Source organism: Notechis scutatus, chromosome Z, assembly GCF_049901735.1.
Source record: "Notechis scutatus isolate UNSWTSFEM ecotype Mainland chromosome Z, rNotScu1.2, whole genome shotgun sequence".
In the NCBI taxonomy this organism is placed as follows: domain Eukaryota; kingdom Metazoa; phylum Chordata; class Lepidosauria; order Squamata; family Elapidae; genus Notechis; species Notechis scutatus.
In genome coordinates this window covers 132758606-132773983 of record NC_142025.1, presented here as the reverse complement: position 1 = coordinate 132773983, position 15378 = coordinate 132758606, and the positions used below count along the sequence as shown (strand labels likewise).

General features: G+C 41.8%; 1 protein-coding gene across 2 annotated transcripts in view; it reads right to left on the bottom strand.

Moving 5' to 3' along the window:
- The window catches only part of LOC113421758 (ras-related protein Rab-35-like), a 21345-nt gene extending 5967 nt beyond the window's left edge, over positions 1-15378 (bottom strand). The window contains exons 1-4 of one of the 2 annotated variants that reach the window (XM_026682332.2): positions 13870-15366; positions 2981-3031; positions 1342-1465; positions 112-236 (exon numbers count right to left, since the gene is read on the bottom strand). In XM_026682332.2, coding sequence (XP_026538117.1) covers positions 112-236; positions 1342-1465; positions 2981-3031; positions 13870-13924 — 355 coding nt within the window. In that variant the 5' untranslated portion in view covers positions 13925-15366. Of the gene's footprint in view, positions 1-111; positions 237-1341; positions 1466-2980; positions 3032-13869 lie in introns of both variants that reach the window. The other variant, XM_026682333.2, reaches the window with a different exon arrangement.

Below are 15378 nucleotides of genomic sequence, written 5' to 3'. Positions count from 1 at the left end.
CCTGATAAGGTTCCAATGTAATGTGATAGATTCACAAAGACTCACAACCTTGAGCAATGGCTACTGAACTGAAAGATGAGGGGAAGACAGGTTGGGAACAAAACCACTCACCCAAAATCTTGCACACATTGTCACAGTTTTGCCCAATCTCATGCAGCCAACGTTTGACATTAACAAAGGACTCGGCGTTTGTCACATCGTAAACAATGATGACACCATGAGTATTGCGGTAATACCTGCACCCAAAGAAAATGAAATGATTTGAACAGAGAAAATCCAATAATTCCCTCTTTTTCTTCCCTTCTGCGACAGGGTTTTGAAGCGGTTGTGTAGCCCCACCAAGACTTACATTTAGTTTAGTGATTAGCCCTGAGGTGTCCATAAAAACTCAGGAGGGAAGACACCCCTCAACATTAAAATACTGTCATAAAAAAAATTAAAATGGCTAGAATCCCACAACGAGGTCCAAGTATAGGTAGTCCTCAACTTACAACACTTCATTTAGTGATCATTCTAAATTACAACAGCACTGGAAAAACAGCACTTATGACCGTTTCACATTTATGACTCTTGCAGCATTCCCCATGGTCACATGATCAAAATTCAGACACTTGACAACTGACTCATATTTGCTGCAGAATCCCAGAGTTGTGTGATCACCTTTTGTGACCTTCTGACAAACAAAGACAATGGGGAAGCCAAAATCATTTAACAACTGTATTACTAAACAACTGCAGTGATTCACTTAACAACTGTGACCAGAAAGTTCGTAAAATGAAGCAACCTTTGTGCGGTCGTATATCGAGGACTACCAGCATTCAAATTTTTAAACTAATTTTTCATTCTAGATCAGAAATCTTTTGGCGTTTTGCACAAGTTTACAGGTAGTCCTTGACTTACAACCGTTCACTTAGTGACCGTTTGAAGTTACATCAATAGCACTAAAAAAGTGACATGACCATTTTTCACAATTATGACTGTTGCAGCTTCCCCATGGCCACATGATTTACATTCAGATGTTTGATAACTGACTCACATTTATGACAGTTGCAGCGTCCAGGGCTCACGTGATCACCTTTTGCGGCCTTCTGACAAGCAAAGTCAATGCGGAAGCCAGATTCACTTAACACCCATGTTACTAAGTTAATAACTGCAGTGATTCAGTTAACAACTGTGGCAAGAAAAGTTGTAAAATGGGGCAAAACTCACTTAGCAAATTTCTCACTTAGCAACATAAATTTTGGGCTCAACTGTGGTTGTAAGTTGTGAACTACCTTTATTTGTCCACACTCTTCAGTATTCAGGCCCCTGCACTCTGTTCAGCTCTTGTCCTGGACTTACGTGGAAGTAATAGTTCTGAAGCGTTCCTGTCCAGCCGTATCCCAGATTTGCAGCTTCACTCTTTCTCCGTTAATCACTAGCGTCCGGATTTTGAAATCTACCCCAATTGTTGTGATATAGCTACCTGGAGAGACACAGGGAAGAAAGAAGAATTTTTTTGCAAAAAATAAGAAAATGGTATAAAAATGCCTTTTTCCTGTGCAAACTCAGAAATATTAAAGCTAAATGAGATTCTGATGCATTATTGCAAAAGAGAAGTGTGATCAAATATTGTTGTTATTAAAAAAATAAACAAACAATAGCCGGGATTGTTAAAGGTCAGAAATTTCATTGTGGCACTCGAAAAACCAAATACAGGTGGTCCTCGGCTTATGACCACAATTGGGATCTGAACTTCTCTTGCTAAGCAAGGTGATTGTTAAGAGAATGGCAGCCGATTTTTATCATCCTTTTTGTCATAGTTAAGGGAATCAGTGCAGTTGTTAAGTGAATCATAAGTCATTAGACAAATCCATTTCCTCCACTCCATTGACTTTGCTTGTGGATAAATCACATGACCCCGGAATGCTGCAAATGTTGTAAACAAATGTCGCTCACTGACAAATACCTGAATTTTGATCATATGATTATTAGGACGTTGCAACAGTTGTAAGCATGAGGATCACTTTTAGAGTAATTTTTTTCAGTGGAATGGTTAGTAAATGAATGGTTGTAAGTCAAGAAGCCACTGAATAAATCGGGGGCAGGGGGGCGGATGTGATATTCTTAGAATTTGCAGGATTGTAATATCAGTTACGGGCACAACCTATTTGTAACAGCAAAAAATACAGCAATTTTGCTCAAAACAGATGCTATGAGAATCAATACAGCCTGCATTTTTGGCAGATGTTTTTCCTGGTCAATTTAATCAATGGTTTGGGCAACTGGCAAATTAAGGTCTGACTTTGCACACTGAAAACAAGCCAAATAAAATGGAAAGAAGTAACTCAACCAAGGCAGGAGGGAGGGACAAAAGAGAAGGAATTTATTTTGAAAAGAATTGATGTTGCAATACTTTACTAAAACATACCAGCAAGGATTCAATTACAGCACTGCTAACAGGGAAACACAATCAGCACACAAACACATTTAATTAGAACAGATAGCACCATTTGCTTCTTTTATAGCAAAACTGAATAAAAGAAGGCTGGATAAATTAAACCTCCAATCCACAATTGGACAATATTGTTATTATGACCAATTAAAGTGCCACAAAGAAGGGAGTGAGTTTCTACAATCTTTGGAACAGACCTGAGAAAAATATCTGGGAAACTCACACTCACACGCTGATTTGTGGAATTTTTGTTCCTCCCAATTGCCCAGTTGGGCACTGTGATTTTTTTTTTTTTACATTTCATGAACCAGTGCAATTATCTTGGTGTGTGTCCCCCCCCCGCCGCAATCTTTGCATTAAAATACTCTTCTGCAGTGGGCCCATTACAATTTTGCAACTGCTTTTAAAAATGAGATGTAAAAACCAAGAATCCATAAAAACCAAAGATGTTTGGCCTGGACTGAAATTGCAGCAATTCTGGTGCGTGGCAAGAATCGGGACTCCCAACCCATACAATGATTGTCAACGCAGGAGGAAGTTCCTTACCTGAAAAGGTGTTATCTGCAAAGCGGAGCAGAAGGCTACTTTTGCCAACCCCTGGACAGGAAATAAAAGGGAACAAATCACACCAACTCTACATGAGAGTTTAATCCTCCCCATCATTTCTTAACTGCTTCTGATGCAACAGATGGCCCTCAACAAAGCTGCTGAGAAGCTTCCCGCCCAAAGCAAACAACCTTGGAATATTTATTCAAAAAGAGCCACTCCTGTCTCAACCTATTATGTCCTACTACAAGGAGAAGAAGGAGGGGATAAAACCCCAGGACTGCAAGAGAAGTTTGCACAGCATTGGGGGAAGGGGGGACATCAGAGATTGTAGATTATCTTCCAGGAGGGGATGCGAATTCTCAGGCCGTGGTGAGAACATTGGATAAATAATAATTGGATCAGTGGAATGCTGAATAGTCACAAATTTTTGCTTCTAAATAGGAAGTTGAAAGGTTATGAGCAGGAAGAAAATGGAAGGCACACCTCGATACCTTGACTTAATCAAGCCACCTTGAAGGGTGGAACCATAGATATCACGGGACATAAATCCTCTCTGTCGATTTCTGAGGTCACCTGCTGACATAACCCTGAAATCAACTTCTCCAGCTCTTCTCCTTTCCTTCCCCACAGCTTCTTGAACAGACCTCCTCTTCCTGTGAAGGTTGAGAGTACACAACTGCCCCTCCAGTCTGTACAGCTGCAGTGGGAGATAAGCCAAGATCGAGTTCCGCAGCACAAGCTTTCTTGGCTGATCTTGGCTGTATGCTAGGCCGTCTCTCTCTCTCTCTCTCTCTCCCTCTCCCACACACATATATACACACACTGACAGAAATCTGTTTTTCTTCCCAGATTTCACAAATCAGTTAGGCCCCTTTGTGTGCCAGCTGATTTCCTCTGGTTCCTGTAGGAGCCTCTTTGGTCTCCACGTCATTCAATGTGACGTTCAACTGACCTGCCATTTTAGCACAGTTTTACTACTGTATATATATTACCCTAGGTTATTGGTATGTCAGCAAATTAGAATTGGCTAAATGGACACGCAGGGAAGTCCAACCTAGGCAACTTTAAGATTTTTGGACTTCAACTCCCAGAATTCCCCAGCTAGCCATGAAATCCACAAGTCTTAAAAAGTTGCCAAGGTTGGATACCTTTGCACTAATGCAAAAATCAGTTTGCAGATCATAACAGCTGAATTCATGAAGCACACTAAATCAAACCAAACTCAACATATTTATAACTTAGGTACTTAGGTGTGAATCACATATTCACAGAGCTATGTAGAGCCTGGCTACTTATTACACTTAATTCTTTTCAGGGAATGCATGTTATCCTTTTTCATTAAAAAAACTGCCAGCTTTTGAAGACACTCTCCGTATCTGAGCGTGACTGTTCTCTTTAATTATTCTGTCTTAAGATGGCTTGGGCTTTTCACACAATGAAGTTAGTATGTCGTCTACTGTATTTTGTAAAGCAACTCAAGATACAGATGGGTTTCTAAAGGCGCATGTTCTGGGATTCAGCACTAAAAATGGCCACAGACAGAAGAGAAAAAATTGGGAAGAGAATATGCTAGAATACGTTGAGCTATGAAGACCATACTGGAAATCTAATTCTCGTTCTACCACTGTATTTAGCAGGAATGCCATTAGGAAAGCGGCCAAAATATGGCTACTGAGCCACAAGAGAGAAATATCAAGCAGACCCAGGGGAAACCAGAGAAGAAGAGAAGAAAGGAGGTGAAGGAGCAACTCTCCCAAATGGTCTAATGAAGATGGAGTAAGCCAAAAGGCCATGGAATGCAAAGAATTTGCTAGAGGCATACAGAAAACAAAATAAGAAAATTAGGCAAGGAATGGAGTTTCTAGAACAAGGGTATGGCTGCCTGGCTGGAAAGTTGACCGAATGCTCCATTCTGTAACACTGGGATAATTTCACTTTCAGAAAGACTCTCCAGTTAAAATGAAAAAGGATCATGGCAGCTGTTCTCCATCTACCCTCATCTCTGTTATCTCCCTGACATGTTTAGAGACCTGATGGTGGAATAGCTGGGAAACAAGAAATAGAGGAAAACAGCTTGCAGCTGTATGACCCACTTCTAGCCCTTTCTGTTCCTCTCCAAGGGAAGACACGTCAGCACATAACAGGAAAGGAATCTGTGGAGTTTGTATCCCAAAATGTAAGTTAGCTGTATGTATATAGGTGCAACTTCTCCATTTCCACAGTACGTGACATAGCCAGACACAGAAAAACTTCACAGCATGTCCAAAACTAGAATTCTGGGTTAAATACACACAAGGAAACAAAGATTCATAAAAAAACAAGGCCGCATTTCAATTAGTAGCCTCATAGTTTTATTCGAGTACTCTTATCCACAATGCGGTGAACATGTACAAAAATTATCCTCTTTGGCACTATTATGGCATAGTACCTACTAGAAAGAATAAAATGGAAGTAATTAAGAGTTATTATACCTGATATTCCTGCTTCTTATTTATGAATGCGATCACCAGATTGTTTTTCATGTAACATGTACTAGGGATGAAAGGAAATGTCCTAAGAGAGTTTTCTCCAAAGAGAAGCTTGGATTTCAACTTCAAAGTTTTTCAGTCTCAGCCACTTTTAAGATGGATGGACTTCAACTTTCAGAATTCCCCAGGCAGCAATGTCCAATCTCCGTGATGGTGAACCTATGGCACGTGTGCCAGAAGCAGCACGCAGAACCATCTCTGTGAGCACACAAGCCTCACCCCAGCTCAGTACCATTGCACATGTGCGCGTGCCTCCCGCCAGCCAGCTGATTTTCGGGTATCTGCCATGCATGCAGGAGAATGTGCGCATGTGCACATGGGGAGGTTCCGCATGCATGCGTGGGGGGCAGGGGTGGGATTCTACAGGTTCTCACCCATTCCCTGGAACCGGTTGTTAACATTCTAAGCAGTTCGGAGAACCGGTTGTTAGAAGAAATTACTGGCCTAATCCTGTAAGGAAGGCAGGAAGGAAACATTCTGGTGTTGCTTACAGAAACTGCCTCTCCGTTAACCCTTAATTCTTGGCAGGACTAGACTTCCTGCCTCAGGAACTTCTCTGGAGTTTTTTTCCCCTCCTTTGCTGGTACTTTGCTTGTGTGGAGTGACCATTCAAAGTTACAACGGCACTGAAAAAAGTGACTTATGACCATTTTTCTCACTTACGACTGTTGCAGCATCCCCAGTCATGAGAGGCCAGGTGAGGAGAAGCGTGTCTCGAAGTGAGTGATATTGAGTTGGCCACGCCCAACCAATAACATGACCACCAAGCCACGTCCACCCATTCCTATGACCACCCAGCCACGCCCACCACCTAAGCCACGCCCACAGAACCGGTTAAAAATTTTGAATCCCACCCCTGCTGGGGGTGGCGAGGAAGCACAGGGGGGTCCCATGCGCATGTGGTGCACAGGGGGGTCCCGCTGCATTACATTATGGGTGCAGTCACGCATGCCGCTCTCTCGCGTGTATGCATGCATGCATGCACTTTCGGCACACGACGACAAAAAGGTTAGCCCTCACTGTCCCATATGAAGCAATGGTGGTGTTCACTGATGGATTCTGGGAGCTGAAGTCCATTCATATGAAGCAAAAACAGGTTGAAAAGGCTGTCATAAGAGGTTGGCCACCACAGTGGATGAAGACATTGGTTAACAAGGTTTCTACAAGTATCTTTCCACTATGAGGGATAAAAATGTTTCTGAAAATTTGGTACAGGTGGTCCTCGACTGAGCTCAAAATTTCTGTTGCTAAGCAAGACAGAACAAGTGTGTTTTACAACCTTTCTTGCCACAGTTGTTAAGTGAATCACTGCGGTTAGTGACGTAGTTGTCAAATGAATCTGACTTCCCCATTGACTTCGTCAGAAAGTCGCAAAAGGTGATCACGTGATCTAAGTGAGAAAAATGGTCATAAATCGCTTTTTTCAGTGCTGTTATACCTTCACAAAACAAACGCTGTAATTGAAGGGCTGCCTGTAATACACACAATTCTAAGCCAAGATTTAGTGGGAAGTTTTTCCCCGAGAAATCCTAGCTCAGTGATATATGGAAACTACCGGTAGTTCCCAACACTGTCATCCCAGGACAGTAAAAAAAAAAAAAAAATGACAGACTATCCAAGGCGTATCTGTTACTTGTCTCTTCTGCCTAGCCAAACCAGATCATAGAGTTGGAAGGGACCTTGGAGGTCTTTTGTCCAATGCCTGGCTGGAACAGGAGACTTTTCCTGTACCATTGTACTATACTGGACAAATAGCTGTCCGATCTCTTCTTGAAAACCTCCATAAATTCAGGAGGCAAGCTGTTCCACTAATTAATTGTTCTTATTGTCAGGGAATTTCTCTTTAGTTCTATGTTGCATCTCTCTTTGATAATCCTCCATCCATCACTTCTTGTCCTGTCCCCCTGATGCTTTGGAGAATAAGTTGACGTCTTCTTCTCTGTGACAGCCCCTCAAGACAGTTTTCATGTCACCCCTAATCCTTCTCTTCATTAGACTAGACATGCCTAGTTCCTTTAACCATTCCTCATACATGTTAGCCTCCAGACCCTTTATCATCTTTGATGCTCTGACAATGAGCATGATTTGTGACATTTTTTGCTGGTTTCTTCTGCTTTCTGGCAAAAAATACCCATTTAGGAAAGTGGATTTGGACTTATGGCCCACATGATTCACTTAACAACTGCCATAAAAAGGGTTGTAGAATTGAGTTGAGTTACAGGGAGCCTCGGAGTTACAACCAAAATTCAAGTCCCAATTGCAGTCGTAAGTTGAGGACTACCCATAACCTTCCCTGTAATCTATTTCTCTGAATCTTTAAAATGTGGGGCCCAGAAAGGAACACAACACTGAAAGTGATGAATCAATGAAGAATACATGTAGTGTATATTGGAGGTGATGACCCTTTGAGAGCTGTATGCAATGAACTTTCATTTTAATGTATGCCGATTAGTGTACATTCAGCGACAATAAAGTTATTCTAATACACTGAGTTGGGGATGATGCTTCTTTCACTGCATTCAAAATATCTTAATAAATAGATCAGCTGAATAACATCCAGAGCTGAATAATACCTCGTAGTAGTGACCAATGCAAAATTCTATAGCTACATTTTTTTAAAAGCCTTTTATCACTTCTGCTAATTCCTATGCAGTTTGCCATCAACGACTGTTTCAGGATCTTTTCCACAAATCCCCTTATCAATCCTCCAATCTTACAATTGTGCATTTTATTTTGGTTTTCTGAGGAAAGAGTTTTGTATTGGTCATTAGTAGATGCTATTCGGCTCTAGATGTTATTCAGCTGATCTATTTATCAGGATATTTTGAATGCAGGGATTGTTTTCCAGAGTGCTGTCCCACTCATATTTTTCAACAATAGATTTGGCAAGCCTTTCTCCCACGATTTTACCCAAATAATTTATCCAAGGTGGATGCATACAAATCCCAAGATCAAACCTTGCTATCACCCCACTTCAGATTTCTAAATTTAACAATCAAACTTTGAATTAATTGAATAACAGAAGGGACCTTGGAGGTCTTCTAGTCCATCTCCTGCTCAGGCAGGAAATTCTATACCATTTCAGACAAACGGCTGCCCAATCTCTTCTTGAACCCACCCCCCAGAGATGCCAGTCAAAACTTCCAGAGGCAAGCTGTTCCACTGGTTAATTGTTCTGTCAGGAAATGTCTCCTTATTTTTAAATTGGCTCTCTCCATTAGTTTCCACCCACTGCTTCTTGTCCTGCCCTCAGGTGCTTTGGAGAATAGCATGGCTCCCTCTTCTTTCTGGCAGCCCCTGAGATATTGAAGCACTGCTATCATGTCACCCCTAGTCCTTCTTTTCATTAAACTAGATGTACCCAATCCCTGCAGCCGTTCTTTATATGTTTTAGCCTTAGGTCCCCTAATCATCTTTGTTGCTCTTCTTTGCTGTCTTTCTAGAAAGTCTAAGCATTTTTTTTATATCATGGTGACCAAAACTGAATTGTTTTCAAGCACGCTGTGGATCCACCCAAGAGGTATCCAACCCACATTTCGTATTCTAAAGTGTCTGCCCTCTTTCAGACTCTTTCAATGGCCTTCAGCCTTCACATGCACCGGACCAATTTTCCACACAGATTACACAATGACATAATTATGCAAACAATGAAAACTGATGCCAATGACCCAATTTACATTCTTCCCAATAATGATTTGATTATGTGAATTGTTACATGAATAGAAGACCCCCTGCCCCCATCTGCCAATGAATACATTTGAATAAGGTTAACTTGTTTCTGCCCCCAAATATTTCTCATCCTACAACTTAGCCAGTTCCTCTGATTTAAAATATGCAAAGGACCATGACTACGTGACAGGCATTTAAATCCTAAAATCCTCTGTAAATCAGACATGTCTTAGAGCAACCTGATCCAAACAGATCCCAGGACACACCACCAAAAAATCTGCGATACTCCACTACTAAAATGTGATCGCCAGAGATCAACAGCCTTTTACCAATCTATGGTGCCAATCTATCCATCAATCATTTCATCAACTTTTCTCTCTTCTGCAGCAGCATCTACTTTCAACTGATGCTTTATTTCCACTTCTACTCTATCCTGAAACGATTTCTTCATGAATGAAGGCAAATAATGTTGCAGGATCCAATCTGAGTAGGTGACAAGGAACAGAGGTTTAGTCTTCCGAGTTTTCAAACTTGTTCTGGAGCCCATCCTCATGGAACTTCTCTCTGGCAAAATGTGTGCCTTGGGCTAATCTATGTATGACTTTTTAGTTGTTGATTGGGGTGTGATGGCCGGTTATTAAGTCATTGGTTGTTGATTCCTTCTGCTGTCAAGCCCTCCTTCCTAAGTACCTGAAAAGCTGGTGATAACTCAGCACTTTTGTTGATTGACAAGGGATCTGTTTCCCAGGCTTCAATCATTTCCCTGGCTATTTTTGTCCCTGTTCAGCCAACAATCTTAGTAGCTGCAAAATTGATTGAAATGATTGCCAGGTTGGAGCAAACCCTGATTCATGGATACACTGGAACACACATGAACGCATACCAAGATTGCTGCTTCTACTAGTCTCACTTTGATCCATCTCAGAATCAGCTTTATCAAGAGTAGAAAATAAACAGAGGAAGCCATTAAAAATTTCCAAAGTCCTAAAGAGAGAAGATAAGCCATATCATTTGCAAAGGTCCTAAAGAGAAAACAAGGAGCTGAAATCTTCATCACTCTGGCCTTTCTGACTGGAGAGAGAAGCAATATCGTGTGAGGTAATACTATATACCCTTTTCAAGAAGAATATAATAACTAAGAAAGATAATCCAGTTCTGTCAAAGGATTAGACTGCTGCACAGAGAAAGGATCAGTTTGCAACACCCGTGACTGTTCGAAAGAAAAGGTTCCTGGACAATTGTACTACAGGTAGTACTCAACTTACAACCACAACTGATTCCAAAATTTCTGTTGTAAGCAAGGCAATTGTTATGTGAGTCCTGCCCAATTTTACATTTTTTTGCCACCGTTATTAAACGAATTGCTGCAGTTATTTAGTGAATCATGTTAAGCAAATCCATTGATTTGGGTTGTCCAGCATCGGCTGAGAAGGTTACAAATGGTGATTACATGACCCTGGAATGCTGCTACTTTCATAAATATATGTCAGTTGATCTTGATCACATGACCATAGGGATGCTGTAAGTGCAAGGACTGATTGTAAGTCTTTTTTTTTTCCCCCAGTGCTGTGGAACGGTTGCTAAACAAATAGTTGTAACTTGGAGGACTACCTGAACTAGCCATGGAAGATCAGATCAGCCCCAACTGGACAAGTCTGCTCCAACCAGTCTTCCTTTCTGCTTCTTGGTTTTGTAGTGAATCAGCTGGAAGGAATAGTTCCCACCCCATTCTCATTCTCAAACCTTCCCAAGCAGTGGTGTGATGTCAGCAGTTTGTGGGAGACCACAATGTGTCTACAAACTGCAATACCATCTGTATGAATCATTCACCCTAAACTGAGGAATTCCATGTTAACATCTCAGATTTCACAGCAGGTGCACCTCACGCAAATCCCCAGTTCTCTGTACTGGCAGCTCCATCTTCAGCAGGAAGCCAAGTTTTTATTTAAGCTATGGACAAAGAATGCTAGAGCTCAAAATGCAGCCTGGAAAACGAAAGGCAAGACTTCACCAGACGGGTTGAATTAAACAGTTTTGCCCCAACATATGCAATCTGCTGCCTACCAGATGTTCTGGATTATAAATCCATCTCTGGATTTGGCCAAACTAGCTGAAGCTGACAAGTGACCAAATCTAAGATATCTGAAGGGCCCCAAGTCACCTGCCTGATTTGCAACTATTTTTTTTACAGAATTGAAATGTCTATGTAAAAAAAGTAACAGTGCAATCTTGTACAATCAGGAGTAGCTTACCTGCGGCTCACAGACTGCATGCAGCCCCGGACAGCTATTAATGCAGCCCCATAAGATAATAAACTTTTAACATTATTATAAGATAAAGTTTTCCCCTGTCTGACTCTAGAGGGGGAAGTGCTCATCTCTATTTCTTAACAAGGGAGCCAGCATTGTTCGAAGATGCTTCCATGGTCATGGAGCCAACATGACTATACACCAAGCTGCACAGAGTACTTTGACCTTCCCATCAAAGTGGTACCTATTTATCTACTTGCATTTATATGCTTTCGAACTGGTAGGTTGGCAGGAGCTGGGACAAGTAATGGAAGCTCACCTTGTCCCGCAGTGCTCAGTTCTTGAACCCAAGCTGTCAGCTTTCCAGCTGACAAGCTCAGCATCTTTAACTGCTGAGCCGTCTTATTAACTGCATTATATATTTTATTTGTGGTCCATAAGAATTCATCTTCATTTAAGGCGGCCCAGGCAAGACAAAAGGTTGGACACGCCCAATATATGTGATTAAAGACTAATATCTTTGAGTAAATTCAGCTTACCCTTAGGTAAAGAACTATAGGACTATAACAGGATATGAAACATATGGCCAATGAGAAAGGGCTGTTATAATCAGGTGAAAATTGAAAAGTCCATCCTACTTAATCTTAATTTTCCTCCTTGCTTCTCCACCCACATTTTTATTTCGCTATTCAGTTTTTTAATGTATTGCAATGTCACCTTTAAATATTAATGCAACAATAGCTTTTATTTCTATATTTGTGCTCTGCTTTAAGATAATGATATAGGAAATGATCTATATATTCATTAATGCAGGAAATAGTATTATAAACAATTTGAGGAATGATAATCAGCCATTCTCGGTTTCAGATCTACTTGAACTACAACATCTCCAAGAATTAAAGTCAGCCTGGCTGTGTAGTCCCAGCATGCCTGGAGGCCATCCACTTGAAGATAATATCCCAAGACAATAAAAAAAACATAGGAAGGAAACTATCAAAATTGTTCCATCATCACTAAAGCCAAATGAAAATATTCCAGGGTTGAGGAAACTACTGTCCAGAGGATGCTGGGAATTCTACAAATTGAATTAAATCCTGGAGCAAACCAGTAATATGTCAAAAAAAAAAAAATCAGCCTTTAACATATTTAGTGGATCTTTCTGTAAGTCAGTGGCGTCTATAGAGCAGTGTTTAACTGTGGTAACTTTAAGATGTTTGGACTTCAACTCCCAGAATTCCATGCACGGAGGAGAATTCTGGGAATTGAAGTTCAGACATCTTAAAGATGCCAAGATTGGGAAACACTGTTATAGAGAATTAGGGTTCCTGAAAAGTAGTGTGGCACAAGAAGAGAAGTAGAATTAAGGAGTAAAAATTGCTGGTTCAATTATTTCTTCTCAGAGTTGTGTGGATCTTCTTCTCAGAGTTGTGTGGATATTTGCAGGAATGAAAGTGAGGCAGAAAGGGTGGGGAAGAACAAAAGAACAAGAATAAAGAACAGGTAAGAAGATTACATATGGAGGGAGGAAAGCATTCGGCCCATCCCAAGTGCTCACAATGAATTGGAGGAAGAAGATTGACATAAAAAGTCCAGGAAGGAAGAAAAATTGGAAAGAATTAGGCTAAGTGTTCAGAATGAAAATGGCAGAAGAATAACAGGCAAGTCTAGCATGAAAAGTGTTAGGAAGATCTGAAAATTCACAAAAAAGACAGCAAAATGGTGTTTTGATAAATGTTTGAGGGAAGAAATCAGCAAGCGGCAGTTTGGTGTAGTGGTTAAGGTGCTGCCTAGAAACCAGGAGAATATGAACTCTGGTTCTGCCTTAGGCATGACAGTGTGACTAGGTGACTTTGGGCCAGTCATTTTCTCTCAGCCCAACCCACCTCACAGGGTTGTTGTTGAGGGGAAAAAAGAGAATGGAAAAAAAGTGAACAAGTAGTACTCAACTTACAACCATAATTGAACCCAAAATGTCTGTGGCTAAATGAAACATTCGTTAAGCGAGTTTTGCCTCATCTTATGACCTTTCTTACCACAGAGGTTAAGTGAATCACTGCAGTTGTTAAATTAGTAACCAGGTTGTTAAATGTGAATCTGGCTTTCTCCGTTGCTTGTCAGGTCGCAAAAAGAGATCACATGACCCCGTGACACTGCAAGTGTCATAAATATGAATCAGTTGCCAAGTATCCGAATTTTGATCATGTGATTGTGGGGATCGTAGGTGTGAAAAACCAGTCATGCCATTTTTTCCAGTGCCGTTGTAACTTTGAACCATCACTAAGTGAATTGTTGTAAGTCAAGGACTACCTGTATTATGGACGTTCTCTGCCTTGAGTTACTTATAAAGTAATCAAGGCAGGATAAAAATCTAACAAACACAGAAGGACAGAGTTAAGGCAAGACTGAAGTGGGATGACAATGAAAAAACAAACATTCTTACCCGAATCTCCAATGATAAGCAATTTAAACAAGTGGTCATAATCCTTGGCAGCCATTCACGGTGCTGGGACAGCTTCCCTCACTGTTCTATCTCTCGAACTCGGTTCTTTCCAGGAGGGCCTCTCCCACAGGATTGGCTTCACAGCCCCATCGCAGCTCGCTGAGATTGCCAACAATTTCCAAGGAAGGGAACTGAGTCAATCCGTGAGGATTCACTGTCTTTTCCTCCAAAAAATTATCGTAAAGAACATGGAAATGTTTGTAACAGCCTCAAGATGGGAAGATGTCAAAACTTTCTGGGAAGATGTCAAAACTTCCCCGCCCCCCACTTTTTTTTCTTCTTCCAAATGTTTTTCCTTCCCTTGGGGGTCAAATGACAGAGGAACACAGCTCAGTTTGTGCGTTCGAAAGCAGTTTCTTCTTCTGCCAAACAATGTACGTTGGACGTACGTTGATTGTTCTGGCGGAACAATACTGGAATCACGGTTTGTGAAGATCTTGGCTTCACTTGTTGTGAGAAGGGAAGCTGACAGAAATGGTTAAAATGGTTTCTGAGCCAATAGGAAGGGGAGAGATTTCTCCCAAATTCCTGGCTTACCAAAAAGCGGTGCAGTGTAGAAAATACAGTAACTGGGAACAAAAAAGAAAGAAAGGGCAGGAAAGGAATATATGTGTTTTCTTCTTTTTCTCCAGTCTTTTAATCCCAGCCTTTAAAAGAGAACAAGATTCAACACCCTTAAAAAAACAACGATTCTGACTGTTAAAAACGAAAGCAGGACAGAAAGGAAAGTGGTTGTTTAAAGGATCTCGAGGAAGGAGGTGAGAATTTAGATCTCCACTCCGAAAAGAGATCCGCTTGGCTCCAGAAAATAAACGTAAAGGCTCGAAAGGAGTGCAGCATCAGAGAAGGACCCTCGCCACGGTGGAGAGGATGATCCGATCGGGTTGTTGTTTTGTTTTTAAAAAAAGGAGAAACGGGGGGTGGGGGGTGGGAAAATCAGAACACCCAACCGAGGTCGGAGGGAAAGCAGGCTGGGAGTTTCCCCAAAAGGGTTTGGCGGCCAAGAGGAAGAAGAATCGCAAACTTTCCCCAACTACCTTCTCTCTCTCTCTCTCTCTCTCTTCTTTTTTTTTTTCCCAAGAAAAGAGGCGGGGGGAGCCGAAGGAAAAGAGGAGGATAAAACGCCGCTGCTGCAGGAATCAATGAAGGAGAAGCGGAGAAGAGCCGGGCGCAAGGCGGCCTGCAGGAGGCATTGCGACGTGAGCCAAGGAGCGCAACGCTGAATCAGCTGCCAGGCTAGGCGGGTCTCTCGCGGGTGGCGGAGGGCTGCCTTCCTTCCTCGTCCCCTGCCGGACGCGGCTCTGGCTGGGATCAGATGACCGGCAGATCCCCGCAGCCCCCGCGCCTTCTTCCTGCCTCTCCCCTCCGACGGCCGCGGCTTCCCGGCTGGAACGCCAAAGTAGCATTCGAAACAGTCGGAGGGAGAGCGAGGGGCGGGGCCTGCCTTGT